Raw genomic sequence first — 16,730 nt, 5'->3', positions numbered from 1 at the left:
GTGTTTAGCTTTCCATCATACGACTAATCTGGTATCTGTCGACCCGGGTCCAATGTATGCTAAAAAAACTAAACTCTTTCTTTCGTATGAAACTAATTTTTTTTTCTAATTTTTATTTCACATTCATCAACGAGTTAATTATCGCCCTAGCTTCTTTTTTTTTTTGGTCAACAATTATCGCCCTAGCTAGTGTCTAGGTCATCATGTTTGATTCTCTTGCTAGACCAATCTCAAGAGTTACTCCAATAACATTCGACATTGTTCAATATCTTGTACACTACAATTAACTGTTTACTAGCAATGGACATCCATTGCTAGTGTTAAAGAAAATCTACATATTTTTCTGGTTTGAGCATATCGAGCGTTACATATTGAGGACAGATAGCGAAAACTTAAATACAATCAATCTAGTATAAATTATGACGAAAGAGAAATGACCTTATATATGTTGAAGTGTTTTTGGTCCCCGAAGAAGAAGAAGATGAGATAAGAAGAACATGAAAACGAAATAAAGATAGGAGATGGGAACAGTGTCACGAGGAATGCTTTGGATCTTCTCGGAACATATCTTGTCCATGTCTCCTTGTTTTGTCTCACTAGCACGTGAGATTATAGTTTCTTCCTCATCGTTTACTCAATTTTATTTTCCTCATTTTAAAAAAGTTTTCGTTTGTGACACTATTCAAATATTTTCGGCTAATCCTCACGAAGCTTCAGTTTTGTTGCCTAACTTTCCTCTATTTGCATTTTTGTCAGATATAATTCGGGATAACAGTTCGTAGGTGCATGATGTTACGGATATCTTGATTTTGAATTTGTCTCCACTACGGAATGGTTTAAATTGAAGAGAAAGATATTTTTGTGGTCCTTTGTAAGTATATATAGTTATACAGTGTTCGAACAAATTATTATGGATCTAAATGTCACCACTATTATAAGAATCAAGCAAATTAATAGAAATGTTTTTTAAAACAAAACAATATCAGTTTGAATTTTGTTCCCAAGTTTGTTTACAGTTTTGCTTTCTTTTATAATATACGAAATAAGCAAATGTGAAATGACCCGAAACATCAAAAATGGCGAAGAGTATGATAAATATTAATTGGTGGGGTTCAACAAAAGAAATTTGTCACCACTTGGTCTACTTCGGTACGAATATGTATAAAAATTAAGAAAAATAGATCGAATGTCCAATTAGTTGTCCGTTTGGTCGGCCATTAGAGCTATGGATATTGGGTTGAGAAGTCCTTTAAATCTTGATAGTAAGTAATATGATTGTAACAAAAAGTTATTTGGTTCTTTCAAGTCACACTTGGAGTTCATCATATAATACGTGAGTGAGCTTACATCAAATTTTTGGTAGTACGTGGTGCTATGAAGTGAGTGTTTTTTGGGTATGAACGTGATAAATTCTGTATTTGTTTATTTTTATGTGGTTTATTATTATTTTTTTGCTAAATTGTAAATGTCATTAATCAAAATGAAGGTTTGATTACAAATTTAATCGCAACCAGATTCTCCTTGAAAGCCATTCTGAATTTTAGAGGCCGCAAAAAGTTAAAAAAAAATCCTCAAGACACAAATAGATTAACTCAAATTAAGCTTGCCAACAATGGTGAACTTTGAAGTTAATAAACATTATAGGACAAGAGACATCAAATTAAACTCCTCACCCAAACGCTTCTTGACTATCAGAGTAACCAGACCATCAAGAGAATAGCTAGAGGCAAGTTCAGTCAAGCACTCACCGAAGTGGCTCAAGCAGGCATCGACAGAGGCGGCTGGCTTCCACTCCGGAGCTCCACTAGAGGAGGAAGAAGCTGACAAACGAGCCCAAGTTAACGCAGCAGACGACGAAAATGTAGACCTGAACAACACCGCTGAAAGTGAAAGTACAAGTTACGGTCAAGCGCAGCCGGTAAATAAAGCTCCCCATCCGGCTACACGACACAAAGGATGCGGCGGAGACAGCAAGTGAACGAAAAAGTTATCTGCCGGAGCTTGGGAGCAGGGGAATGAAGTACTGAAGGAGATGTATAACTCCTTTAAAAACAAGCGACCGAACCGAGTAGAGAAATCTCATCCTTGAAAGCAGGTGACGCCATCATAGGGGTTGTTCTCAAAACCTCAGGAGTCGGCATCGAGAGCAGCAAGGAAAGCCAATCGAACTCTGAAAGGCACGCTATGGTTGACGTGTCTCATGACCTAAGGAACAAAGGTCCTCTGAGCGGTGAGCCTTAGCACCGCTGTTACTCCAAAGCGGAGTGGAGAAGCTCTGACGAGACCTTGAAAAACGAGTCCTGCTATACGTACGGGTACAGGCCGACGACGAGAGCAGAGGCGGAGGCAGCGATGCTTCACCATCTTTTCCGGCGAAGGCAAGATCAAATCTGACCCAAATCTGCTCCGATTGAAAGCAGAAACCAAAGATCGAAGGCTCCTTAAGCTCCCTGGGAACTCCTCTCCTCGTTGGTGCTCCAGAGAGGTCACATACTCATGCGACACTCGACTAGATCCACCGAGATTCCAGTGGAAATCCAGCAACACCACACAAGAAGGAGAAGGGTAGAACAAAGAGGCTAAGGAAGAAGGCTAGAACGCATGACGGACTGGGGTGGCGACCGGAGCAAGAGAGCTACCGGTCACCAGAGGAAAAAGATGCGGCGGCTGATTTAGGGTTTGTGGAAGCTGAAGGGAGAGACTTTAGAGAGAAAAATTGCGGTGTTTAAAGGATTCCGGATGTTATTGGCAGTGAAACCTATGTGGTTTATTTGAAAGAGATATATCGATCAAATTCAATTAAATATGTAAATGCTTTGTGTTTTTCACTGTATTTTGGTTGTAACATTTGGATCCAGATGCAGTGTAACCAATCGAGTCTATCTGTGCATGTACTCCCAAATCTTCTAGGACCTATCAATTTGAAGATAAGAAAGTAAGAAAAATGATGCTTAGGCAAATCGTTTTGCCTGTTTTTTTTGGGTGAATATGCCCTTTGCCACAATAGTTTCAAGCATTAAAATATGTGTGTTTACATAAATATTTTAGTTTCGAATCTTTCTTGTCTCTATTGGTATAGGGTCTATAAGTTTTTAATACATTTATCTATGCATGGCCAATCTTCTGCAACAAAGTTTCCCCAAAAAACATGGGCAGTAATTTTGTTTTATAAAAGATAATTACTTTAAATCGGTCCTTAAGGCCCTTTCTTACGTCTATAGCAGCATCAAAAACCATAGGCTTGTTCCCTTCCAATTATAGACAACATTTATGCCGCTCGGGTTAAAATGCGATAGATATTATGGGATAGTACTCATAATTTAAAGATAATTCAATGTGATTAACAGAATTAATTAACTTTTGATCTATTATCTATAATACAAAGGTTATTTTGCTTCCCAAGCTTTTTCTCCCTATCTATTAATCGTAGATTTTCTGATATGACAGATTTTTGCTTCAAATTTCCACTGATCATAACTAAATTTATTTTAAAAAATTTCAAAATGATGATTTTAATTAAAAAATGGTGTTTCGATTTTGCTTCAAAATTTCCACTGATCAGTTTAACTATATTCAAATATTTCTAAACTTTCAAAATGATATTTTCAACCAAATAAAATGGTGTTTTGATTTTGCTTCAGAATTTCCACTGATAAATTTAAATCTTATTAAATATTATTAAATATCTGTAAATTTAAGTGAAAGGCAACAATATACATTCTAAATTTTAAAATTTTAAATTTTCAAATGAAGTTTAAAAAATATTAAAATGGTGTTTCAATTTTGACTCCCCCCCTCCGAAATGATGTTTCGCGTTTTTAACATAAACTAAAATTGGCATCATATAAATATTTTGAAAAAGATTAGAGTTGATAACCAACAATAATCGAAAGAGTCCACATTATTTTTATTAATAAATAAAATATATAATTTTATACTTTATGTGAATTTATTTTGATATATATATAGTATTTTTATTTTTCTCTAATATAAACGCATATATTTCTTATTTTAAATACAGAAAATAATATTTTTACTGTAGAAAAACAAATAAAATGAGTTGGGGTAGATTTTATTATAATGGGAATGAACTATATATACTTTTACAAGCTGATCGACCTTGATGTGCTTCTGATTCTTGTAATATTTTGCATAAAAGAGGGATTGGAGATTGTTTAATTTTGTAAAAAAATATTAGTATACAAGAAGTATTTGAGATGGTTTTAATTAATTATTTACTTAAATTCTGAAAAGGAAAGGGAAACAAAATAAAGTCTGTAAGTGGTTTAATTGGTAAGAAAATATTAGAATTAAGTAAACATTTTATTATTAAAATGTTAATATTATTAAGTTTATTAGATACTAAGCTTACACTACCTCGGCGATATAGATGTTCTAAACACCAAGCTTCTTTCAGTTTTGGATAATTAGCTAGTCGCCATATTTTCTGATTAAAAAAAGTATTTAGATCTTAAATATCCTGTTATGGATTTTCAAAGATTCTCAATTATGTTTGGATATGTATGTATTACCATTTGGTATGTTTAAACATGTGATAGATTGTAGATTTTCCAGTATTTTAACTAATCCTACAGAAAATGCTAAAAGGTTCATATAAATGACAAACACAATCATACAAAACAAAAGAATATATAGATCACGAAATCCACCTACTTATTTATATATTTAACAAAAACATTTATAATTTCGAAAATTGATTCCGAAATCAAAACTAATATTTGGAACATACATACCTGGTCTTGATTTTATAATAAGAAAATTATAAATTATGCTTGGAAAAATCGATCACCGGCCTCAACCATTAGAACCATGGGACTATCTTTTGTCAAGATATTATAAATATAAAGTTTTGGACATGTTTTTGGAATTCCCTCTTTTTCATCTCTTTGCTTAATTTTAATTGATTTGAGTTACAATTATTATAAGAAAAGGAGTTCAATCATGCAAATATATGATGACATACCATATGACCTCAGAGACAAGAAAAGACAAAATTTACACAAAAAGTAAGAATATTCAAACACAATTGGACCAGAAAGTAAAACATGGGTAGGCACATAGGATTACATATATAAAAAGAATCTATTTAACTTACATATATGTAGAAAAACAGCCAAGAAAATCTGAAAATATTTTCTTGATTCTGCTAGCTGCCCATATAACCTATATGGCTATCTATATATGTGCCCACTCATGTAAAAAAAGACATTCTTGATCCACATCAGATTGACACATTCACATGGATCACCACATCAATCTCTTTAATTCAAGAGAGAGAAACAACAAAAAGACACATCACAAGTTGCTCTCTCTCCCACTCCATGTGTAACGTGTTACTGCAATTTGCTTATTCTTCTCAATCTTAATATTCTCCACCTCTACTTCTACCTGCTCCTTCTCAATGGATTCTTCACTCTTATTTCTCTGTTAAAATTAACAAAAAAAAAATAAAATTAATAAATAATCAAAAATTACATAATTACAAATATTGATATTTATTGTAAGTTAGTAACTTACCGAAAGATTTCTTGCAATGAAGAACGGCTTCGTAAATGGAGCTCTCTGAGTCACAAGACCTTCTCCAATAACAATCATCTGCAACACTTACTCTTGGAGACGACGTCGTTTCCTCAGAATAAACTCTGCTTCTAGACAACGTCGTGATCCTAGCGTCGAAACCGGTACCTCCGGATGATCCAGCGGATCTACATCTCCTTAATCTTTTACACAATGGCGTCAAAAAATCAAGATACCTTAACAAAACGCACTTTGACACTCTCCTCAACTTTCTACAAGGAGACTTGCTTTGAATGTCACGTGTCTCCATCTTCTTCTTCTCTGTTTTCGTGTCCAACGGCTCATATTCTTTCTCGGTAGTTACTGACGTGGCTTTTGATAGATAAGGCATTACGTAGCCGTCACGGAAAATCTCGTCGGCGTGAACTAAAGAGTGATCATCGTCGGCGAAAGAGACATAGGTATCGAATTTGAAGCTGCTTTCATGGGCTTTGTTGATGAAAAATCTTCTAGAAGGAGGCAATCTTGGATCCATCTCGATGAAGGAAGAAGAAGAAGAATCTTCGTAGGTTTGGTGATAATCATCAATGGAAGCTTCGAAAGAAGGAAAGTTAGCTAACCAACTGTAAGAGAAGCTCTCTATGGGAACTAATGCCATTGAAGCGTCTTGCTGGTTTGCTTCCATGGCCGATATTTTTTTTAAAGAAAAACTTGGGAGGAGATATATATCTGTTCTTGAGTGTATTCAGAGGTTTTTGTTGGAGACAAAAAAATGTTTTGAGTGGAGAACATATGTTTCAGTGTCTATATATAGAGAGGAAGGGACTACACACATAGAAGCAAAGATATATTATACTTTAATTTTTATAACGGTAATATATTATATTTATGTGGTTTGTTTGGTAAGAAACAATAGATATTAATATTTGGTAAGGGAAAAGAAACATAAGAGTTTGCGAGCCCATACTCACCTCTCATTATGTGCTGTTGCCTTCACCCCTTTCCTCTCATTTTAGTTTAGTTTATACTCTCTTCCAACAAAGTTCTTTTATTTATTTATTCCCACTGTGGCATCATATCTATCTTTTAATTAGGAATATCAAAACACTACGCATTATTATTTTAAATTCTTTTGAAGAATCATTAAAAAAGAACGATGCATGTTGACCTATATCTCATGGGAATAATTGATTTGCAAGACAAGAAAACAAAATAATATACATGAAACACATATGAAATAGCTGTATTATACGTTTTAAGATGAAGAGGACCACGCGTTAGAAATAAAAGAATAGAGCGTAAAGAAAGAAAACTAAAAAAAAAAGTCATTTTCATAAATAAGAAAAAGTTAAAAATATTAAAATGGGAGAGGAGGAGAAAGAGAGTCGAGAGACAGAGGTCCCAGGACGTGTGGAGAATGAGAGATGAATATTGTCGAAAGTTTAGGGGACAAAAGCCAAAAGCAGAAAGTGACGTGGAGACTCATCAAAGTCTTATCTTTGGGCCATTTTGCATGGTCTTTTTATGGGTTACGTTTGAGATACTCGAAATAAGGTTTTTATTCGTGTATTTGAGAAGTGCATTTAATGATATAAATCTCTCAAATCTCGAAGGGAATGTTTGTTGGTCGTCTATTGATTATAACACGAGGTATATAATTAATAACACTGAGACATAAGTTTCCTAGACATTAGACCATGATTATTGCTAGGACTAATTGTCTGGTCCTTAGATTAATTTATTGTTATTTTGAGGTTAAAGACCAAAGTTAAGGACAATCCCAAAAAATTAGATTATTGGTAGGATTTTTTGATGTTTCTTTGTAATGACATATAGAATAAAAATTTAAAATAAGTAATGACATATAGAATAAAAATTTAAAATAAAACATATAACATTAAAATTGAAAACATGAGAAATTTACAAAATTGGGAAAAAAATTACAAACATGAAAAAATAAAAAAAACAAACATTTTATTGAACTCATAGAAACTAAACGTTGGATTTTTTTTTCCCGTCCAAGTTTTTCTAAACATTGTAGTTAGGGAAATGTCCAAATTTAACCCATATATTTTCAATCAAATCTTCTTTTAATTGTTGATGGCCTTGTCTATCCCGAACTTCTGCTCGACGACCCAATATAGTACCAAGACTTTTAGTCCTCTTGACTACAAATGTATGATCCACATCTTCTCCTTGTTGAAATTCTGAAGCGTGTTGAGTGTATGAATCTCGTTCATCTTCGACAATCATATTATGGAGTATTATACATGTCTTAATAATATTTCCTATTTTGTTTTTATCCCATAAATTAGATGGATTTCTAACAACGGCGAATCTAGCTTGCAGGACTCCAAAGGCGCGCTCAACATCTTTTCGGACAGCTTCTTGTTTTTTAGCAAATAAACAATTTTTTTGACCTTGTGGTAGTCGGATAGATTAAAAAAAAGTAGCCCATTTCGAATAAATGCCATCGGCGAGATAGTAACCCAAATGGTACTCACTTCTGTTGACATAGAAATTGACTTGTGGAGCGTTTCCGTTAATAATTTCATCAAAAACAGGTGATCGATCAAGAATATTAAGATCGTTCATAGTACCTGGAGCTCCAAAAAACGCGTGCCAGATCCAGAGGTCCGATGAAGCTACCGCCTCCAACACAATTGTTGGTTTTCCGGTTCCTCGTGAATACATTCCTTTCCAAGCGGTGGGGGCAATTCTTCCACTCCCAATGCATACAGTCGATGCTTCCAACCATCCCTGGAAATCCACGTTGTTCTCCAATGTGGAGTAGTCTTTGCAGATCCTCCGGGGTGGGACTTCTTAGGTATTCATCGCCAAACAAGTGGATTATTCCGGCGGTAAATTGGTACAAACATTTTCGAGCTGTTGTTTCACCAAGTCGCACATACTCGTCAACTGTATCAGCCCCACCACCATACGCTAATTGACGAATTGCTGCGGTACATTTTTGGAGCGGAGATAGACTAGCCCGTCCGACTGCATCTTCTGATGGCTGAAAATAGTCTACATGTGTAGAGAGACGATGCACAATACGCAAGAACAATGGTTTGTTCATTCGGAACCGTCGGCGAAATATATTGGGTGGATATGTAGGAGTTTCAGAAAAATAATCATTCCAAAGCTTCATGTGGCCATCTTCTCGGTTTCTCTCGATAAAAATGCGTTTTTTTCGCTCTTTTGGTTCGGGAATAATATCAGGGATTTCAAAAAATTCTTCAAATAGGGTTTAAAATTCATCATCATCATCATCGTTGTGGTAATGATAATGGGATGAAGAAGCCATAAAAATTTTGAAAAAGAGAAAATATGTTTTGAGAATAGGTAGAGCAGTGATGAATTTGAAAGAAAGAAACATACGCTTGTACTTATAGACTATAAGAAATGTAAACAAAATGACCCGTGATGATTATTGTATAACAAAATTTGAAAGAAAGTATCTGACTCTTTGATTTGCTAGAAGAGGTCACGAGATTTGTTTACGAGCAATGTGACGTCGGTACAGAGTCACGGGCTAGAAGAGAGCAAGGGGATGTCGGTACACTTATTTGGTCATTACAAAGTCATCACATCACAAACTAACACATTACACGGTCATGTTCATCACAAAGTCATCACATTACAAAGTCATCACACGGTCATGTTCATTACAAAGTCATTACACATAACTCATTCATTCGAAGCAAATAAAGCACATTACAAAGTCATGTAATAGAAAGGAGACCATGATTAACTAAACCATGAGCCACGTACCTATTAAAACTAACACAATAACGATTACACCTACAAAATATTCAAAGCCAAAGCCATTGGTAGACGTTGATTTCTTATTACCTAACTCAGACACTAGCTTTTCTACCCTTACCATTTTCTGCTCAGTCTCGTATTGGAGATCCTTAATCTTGTTAAGCTCTGTCCGGTAGTCGCTCATACCGGCAAGATAATCAACCTTCTCAGCCAACTGAAGTGTGTGAGTATCCCTGGCTCTCATCTCCTCCATTACAGCCACATCCCACCATTTCCAGACATGGCAATCTCCATCAGCAACATTTGCACACGTATAGTACAATCTACCTGGATCGTTTCTACTTTGAGATGTTGCTAGAAGTGGACGAGCACCGCAATAGCATGTTTGAGGGAAGCCGAACTCAACTTCGGGTTGAGGAGGGTACTGAACCGGCGCTCGCTGGGTGTCAATCTCAGCTTAGTCCTGACGAATTAGATCTTCTGTTTCGCTGTACCCACTGTCAGCTGTGTTGCCACCGTACTCCTCTGAATCAGAAGGCTGAGTATAGCTGTAATCAAGTCCCATGGATAACTTAACCTGCAAAAAAAAATAAGAGAAGGTAAATATTAGATTGACAAGCTTAACATCTAACCAAACATCAACATTCATCACGCTAATAACCGTTATTAGATAAGTAAAGCCTTCGAATAAGACAAGAAAAGCCATATAACGAAAGGAAGTACATTTATCAAGACATAGAGGGGATTAACATAAGAAGTGATTCATTAATAACGATAGACATAACGAAACAGGAACTACGTTCATCAAGTTAAAGATAATACAAACTACTTAGAACATCATTTAAAGACATAATTATAAATTAGAAACGTAGCTAGGCTCTAATTCTCAGAAATAAGCAGCGAGAAGATTATTTTTGACCACTTCTTCAGCCTCACTAAGTGGTTCTTTTTTGGCTAGAAGAGTGTCTAGAATAGCCAGCTTTGAGAGTTTCTCCTTCATCGCCAAATCCTCCTTCTTCATCTCCCAAATGGTCGTATACTCAGCCATAGACTTCCCCTGACCATTACTCCTTTTTGCTTTAGCAGCCTTGATACCTATTGGTCGAACCTCATTATCACCAACATTTGTGTGAGAAGTTTGGGAACTTTCCCCACCAGATTTTCTCTTTGAAGTGCCGGTGGGTTTAGGAGTGTTAAGGCTAATCCATTTCTGTTCATGCCTCAACACACACCACGCATGTTCAAGGTTGAACTTCATGTTGTGATCAGAGTAGAATATTTGATGAGCCAACTTGAGAAGATCAGTGTCGTTCTGGCCAGAAGTCATTTGTCTCTCTGCTGTTGCAAATGCACCACAGAACTTGTTCGTCAAGTCATTTATTTTGTGCCACCTCTGCTTACAATGGAGATGCTCTGTCATCACACCACCCGCTCTACCGTGAGGACTTGCTTTGTAATATGCCTCAACACGTTCCCAGAAGGTCCGTGCATTTTGATCGTTTCCAACAACAACATCCTTAGATGTGTTCAGCCAGCCACTTATCAGAACCTCGTCCATAGCAGGCGTCCATTTCTTTCTCTCCCTACGCTCCACTGGTGTGACTACAGGTTGATCTGGCACGTCAGGTTGTTGGGAACTGAAAGGGGGGGATTTCCGATGCTCCAAGGTTCACACTAGAATGAAAACTTCCATAAGGGTAGTTTTCATGGTTAACAGTTTCGTGTTGACTGTTAAGAAGTCCTATATAACTAGAAGACTGCGAATATGGATACTTTGAAGCCATACCAATACGAACAGAGAAGAGATTATAGAAGAGAAAGCGGATAAGATTAAAGGCTTTAAGATGATAGTGGAGAGATAGTAGATTGCGTCGATTATAGAAGTATGGTTGGGGTTTAATAGACAAAATTTAAAGTGTGGTAATAGTAAGCCACATTATGACTAACCATTAACCACCAAGGTCTTATCAAAAGTTATTACAGATACAACAACACTAAACCTATCAACTGTACTTTAACTAGCTCATTAAATTCAAAGTGTATTTGGTTTCAATCGAACTAACTCTAACCTTAACTCTAAATAATCAGATTCAATAGAAACGAGAGTCTCTAAATTATCAGTCTCAATATTTCCAAAGAATCATATGCAATTCTTGATACAAGTTAAACCGAAAACAAAACAAAAAAAAATTCAGATAACATGGAGAATCAATATATAACAGGAATTCAAATGATACTAAATGAAATCAAGCATCAAAGCCAGCTAATTTTTTTAATGAAATCAAGCATCAAGCATCAAGGCGTTTGTACAAGCAAATTGCAGTCACAAATGACAGTCACAAACAAGCAAATCGAGCATCAAGCATCAAGGCGTTTCACCAACCACCAAGGCGTTTCACCAAGCAAATTGCAGTCACAAACGACATTCACAAACAATCAAATCAAGCAAATCAAGCGTCAAGGAGTTTGTACAAGCAAATTGCAGTCACAAACAAGCAAATTGCGGTCACAAGGCCAGCTAATTTTCTTAATGAAATCAAGCATCAAGCATCTATGCATGCAAGGAAGACGAAACAAAATTAACAAAACCGTAATTCTATTTCATTTACAATCACAAACGACAGTCCCATGAAGAAGGAGGAACACATACCTCGTTTAGGTTTGAATCGCCGGAGAAGCGTCGATGAGGCAGCAGATCGATTGGGGATGTCGATTCGTCCTTGAAATCTCCGGAGGAGCTTTCGCCATGACGGATCCCAGAAACGGAGGATACAAATCGTCAATGACAACAAAATCATCTAAATCCGATGAAGAAGGAGGAACACATACCTCGTTTGGGTTTGAATCGGCGGAGAAGCGTCGATGAGGCAGCAAATCGATTGGGGATGTCGATTCGTCTTTGAAATCTCTGGAGAGGCTATCGCCAAAACTATCGCCGCGGAGAAGAGAGAATCAGGAGAAGGGTGAAAAAAAAAGACACGGTGCGACTTTCCCAACCCTATTTCGACTCCCAATTGAATGCTGCCACGTCCCTCGTAAGGACGAAGCCCAACGTCCTAAATTAAGGTCCGTTTACAATGTTATTCGGTCTTTTTGATTTATTTCTCGACCCAATATTAATAAGGACGGGCTTTGGGACGAACGATAATCGTGCCCTAGAGGGTTTTGTTAATTATGGTCCTTGGTCTTTTTTCTTGTCAGCAAATATCCATATATTTATCAAACGGTTTGGTCAACCAGTTTTGAATACCAAGTTTACATAGACAAAGTCACGTATACAATTCTTGTTTTTTACAACCTATTCAATAAGCTTTTAGATTAAAGAACGTAGAATGCATATAGGCGTAAAGATTAGTACCTAAACCAGACATAAAATACAAATAAAGATCTTCAATTATTTATTACATGTTCAGAAAAAAAAAGTTTTAAAACAATTGAACAAAACCGCTTTTAGAGAATAGAATGCTTAATCTTACAAAATCACTTCAAAATTCAACTAAGAACGTTTATTGGTAAAGAAACACAATTTTTTTTATTGGTGTACATACAAATCGGCACATTTATAAAAGTTTTATGAAATACAAAATCACCTATGATCGTTTAATGTGCCTATGATCGTTTCCAGAGTACAAACCAGAAGCGTCGGATCAAAGGTGGCATATCACATATGCATCTCCATACCTTTTCTTCTTTGTTTCAGCAAATTGTCATGGAACGAGTGCTCTCCTCTGCTTGGCTTACATAGATTGATTGTTCAAAACTTGGAATCGATTAATCTTTGTATGATATGCAACCTCGATGCAACATTTTGCTCCAAAAGCTCATGTCTTCATGTATTTCTTCATTTACCTGTTGTGACCTCAATAAATACTAAAAGATTCGATACAACATGAAAAGTTGCAAAAACTGTTAAAATGCGTAAAAACGTAACACATTAACTCCACCATAATTAGTATTTTTCTTCCCTTAGAGCAAGCAAAATACTAAGAACGAAGATGATGTTTAAGAAAGCAGGAACTTGCTGACTGTTGGCAGAGCCGGTTCTAGTAATTATGTGGCTAGAAGCCAATATAAAATTGTGGCCAGAGTCATTCAAACCCATGACCAGTAACAATTATAACATCAAGCTAACCACTATGGTACTGAGAACTTTCTATCCATATGTGGCCGTTTAAAATCATAATATTTGATAGCCGGAAGCATACGCTTCACTAGCTTTCTTCCAAGGCCGGCTCTAACTGTTGGGGTCAGAATTTACTTCAATGAGGTCAACATTTAAACTACTGAATACAATATTAGTAAAAGAAAAACAAAACTACTGAATATGATAAAACAGTCATCGAGTGAACTGACCCGGATATGTTGAGACGCCAGTCCACATATGCAGTACCGAATGTACCAAGAGTTGATAAAAAAAGGTAATGGTTTTCTGTGCCTCAAAGCAACACAGTTTAGCTTAGCAATGCAAGGCTGACTAAAATCATGTCTCGGCGTATCAGAGGCCGAAGTATCAAATGATTTGGAAGTGACAATCAGTCTTGCGACATCAAAACAAACAAAACTTACGACTTGCGATCTGATCACGCAACTTGTGACATACGACTGATGATCACTGCAAACTAACATAACCTTTAGGTTGTTAGGTCCATTTGATTCACATGTACCACTAGATATGCTAGAACTGCCTTTTTATTTTTGCTTGATCCACACCGCATAATCCAGTTTTTCATTCGTAACCTTAGATTGATGTGCCACCAAAAAAATAGGAAATAGGTAAAAGTGCTAATGGTCTCTCTCATTGAATATTGTTCATGATTTTTTGACATATTGAAAATATTGTTGGGAACAGTGCTGTGCAAACATTTTTAGGGGCGTAAGGCAATTTTTTCTTTTGACAGCACCTTATGCAAAATTTTCTCAAATGTATATTCAAATAAGATTTTGGTATGTTTACAAAGAACTAAAACTGTAGGCACATAACTATGTTTATAATTAAAATGTAAAAAAAAATCCAAACTAAAATGTAGAGAAAAAGATGTATTATCAATTAGACTCCATATATATGCATGTATGTAAGCATTTACAACACTAACTAATGCATTGTGTATATAAATTGGTCCCTAAATTTTAACTAAAACCTAGGGAGTCTAAGAGCATCATTATCCAGCGTTTCTTAGGGCGGAGTTCTTAAGAGAATATAAAAAACTGTTTCTTAATTTTTAATAAAAAAGTTAAGAAACTGTTTCCTAAAGTAGTAGCCCTAAAAAACCCTGGATAATGATGCTCTAAGAGCACAATTAACGGAGGTGATAAGAGGGTTTCTTAAGTGGTGGGTCCCACTTTTTTGTAAAAACTGGTGATAGAAGTGATGAAATAAGGATCGACTTTGGTCTGTTTTTTGCACTGTTCGCAGACCCCACTGACACGTGGCGGCCCGCGATTGGTTCACTTTTTAATTTTTTAATTTTTTTTAAAAATCAGACAAAAGTAAAATTAAAAAAAATTAAAAAATTAAGCCTAAAAAACTGTGCGCTAAGATTATAGCGATAATCATGGTCTAAGGCTCTTGCCTTTTTTAACAATGGGTACCTATTATCCAATATTTAATTCATAAATCTGGGTATTCATTTTGACCGTCTTGAGTACCTAATCATTTGTTACAATTTCTTCAATTATTAATAAATGCTAAATATAAAAATAAAAATAATTACTTCGTACTATTAATTTTTTTGTATTGTTTTTACTTATTAACAAAAATATACATCTACGTATGCTAGAGTTACTCTTTTACCATACTTTTATTCGTGCCATTCACAGTGTAAATTTAAGTTAAATTATATAAAATTTTGATGGTAAATTATGTGCAAAAAATGACCGTCTTTATTTATTATATTAACATATTTTTTAATTTTGAACTTGTGAATAAAAGTTGAAATTTGTGTTAGAATGTTAAATATATTCTGTATTTAGATTTAAAATTTTTTTTTGTAATTTAAAAATTTATTTATGAGTCTATTAGGTTCTACTCCGTACTATATTGAGAACAAAATTATAAAATAATCTAAAATATTTTTATTTACTAAAGTAGTCTTTGTCAAATTTCTGCGATATAAGTTTATTATGTACCTAGTTTTTTTAAATATTTTATGAAACAACATATGCATATATAACATCAATGGATGTAATTTATTTGTGTTATTAAGTTTTTTTCATTAAATTTTGAAATTTACATAAATATAATTGTAGAAGAATAAAACAAGGATAGTCTCTTTTTATAGGTTTAGATTTTTGGTTGTCTTATAATTGATATGGATTAATGTATTTTTAATCCGTTTCACAGTAGTCAAAATTTGTTATAACGCTTTTATAATTGAAATGAGATAATATCTTCTTGTAACTCGTTTCTTATTGATCTAATTATTTACATAGTTGATAGAAAATTGTCAAAAGTTACACTTGTAAAATCCTCAAGTGGAATCTAATCCACTATGTAATCAAAAAATATAATTATTCTTTTAATTTAAATATTTGTTAACTTAAATATATTGGTAGAATTTTAATCTTTTATTTTTTTTGTTTTAATTAAAATTATACATATTAATATTAATTTAATAAAAATCACAAATAAAATCACTACTAGTATAACGTTTTCACAAATATATTTATTTAAAATCATTAATATATGTTGTTTTATGTGTATAGTAATTTATAAATTAAGTAGTGTATTAATTTATTTAATTATATTTTTATTTTGTCTAGTAATTTAGCTATTCTTATAATATATATATATATATATATACATAAAGATATTATTTTATTTCTCTTTTAAAATTTTAATATAATATCAATAATATTTTCGAATTTAGTTAATTATTTTATAATAGGGAATAATTTTTTAAAATTTAATAATGAAAATATATATATTTATAAAGAAATTTAAAATAGATATGGGAAATAAATGAAGAAGTTAATTATTTATTTTATTAAATATAGATGAATTTAACTATATCAGAATATGATGTTTTCTATTTTAACTTATTTTTATCCCTCATTTTCATCACAATTATATTCATTTAAATTTCATTTATTAGTATATATTGCATTTTCATTTGTATTTTAAGGTTTTGGAGTGGTTTTACTGGTTTTGGAGCGGATTAAACAACAAAGGGAAAAAGATCAACATGGACGAAGGTGTTACATATATCTTTTGAAATTCATATTTTGAGAAGACATAGGAAATAATTTAGGTTTTTAATGGAGGTGGCTTCAAGTCGCTAGAAATGGTTTTGAAAGAGTTATTATCAGTTTACTGGATGTAGATCAATTATGTCGCAAAGACATCAAAGAAGATATCAACGATCGACAAGTGGGTACATCAGCCTTGTCTAGTGGCCAAAGCGGTTTCTCCAGCGGCCGGAGTCTAG

At 34.2% G+C, this 16,730-nt stretch overlaps 1 protein-coding gene and 1 long non-coding RNA gene across 2 annotated transcripts; both read right to left on the bottom strand.

Annotated features, from left to right (window-relative positions):
- Window positions 1-4,960: 4,960 nt before the first annotated feature.
- Window positions 4,961-6,678, bottom strand: LOC106437501 (probable membrane-associated kinase regulator 6). Its single transcript, XM_013878395.3, has 2 exons — window positions 5,539-6,678; window positions 4,961-5,445 (listed from the first exon to the last, which is right to left on the bottom strand). The coding sequence occupies exons 1-2, from the start codon at window positions 6,221-6,223 to the stop codon at window positions 5,438-5,440; spliced, it is 693 nt and encodes a 230-aa protein (XP_013733849.1). The 5' UTR covers window positions 6,224-6,678; the 3' UTR covers window positions 4,961-5,437.
- Window positions 6,679-9,094: 2,416 nt separating this feature from the next.
- Window positions 9,095-14,005, bottom strand: LOC125584228. Its single transcript, XR_007321206.1, has 2 exons — window positions 11,957-14,005; window positions 9,095-9,883 (listed from the first exon to the last, which is right to left on the bottom strand). It is a non-coding gene; the product is annotated as an uncharacterized LOC125584228 (long non-coding RNA).
- Between the last annotated feature and the right edge of the window lie 2,725 nt (window positions 14,006-16,730).

The sequence above is a fragment of the Brassica napus genome, chromosome C3 (assembly GCF_020379485.1).
Source record: "Brassica napus cultivar Da-Ae chromosome C3, Da-Ae, whole genome shotgun sequence".
NCBI classification, from domain to species: Eukaryota; Viridiplantae; Streptophyta; class Magnoliopsida; order Brassicales; family Brassicaceae; genus Brassica; species Brassica napus.
The sequence above is the reverse complement of the archived record's forward strand: the minus strand, read 5'-3'. Positions and strand labels throughout refer to the sequence as shown.

What these genes read in the sequence shown, in the direction of transcription:
- LOC106437501 (XM_013878395.3), bottom strand. Translation starts at nt 6,223, where the DNA reads ATGGAAGCAAACCAGCAAGACGCTTCAATGGCATTAGTTCCCATAGAG.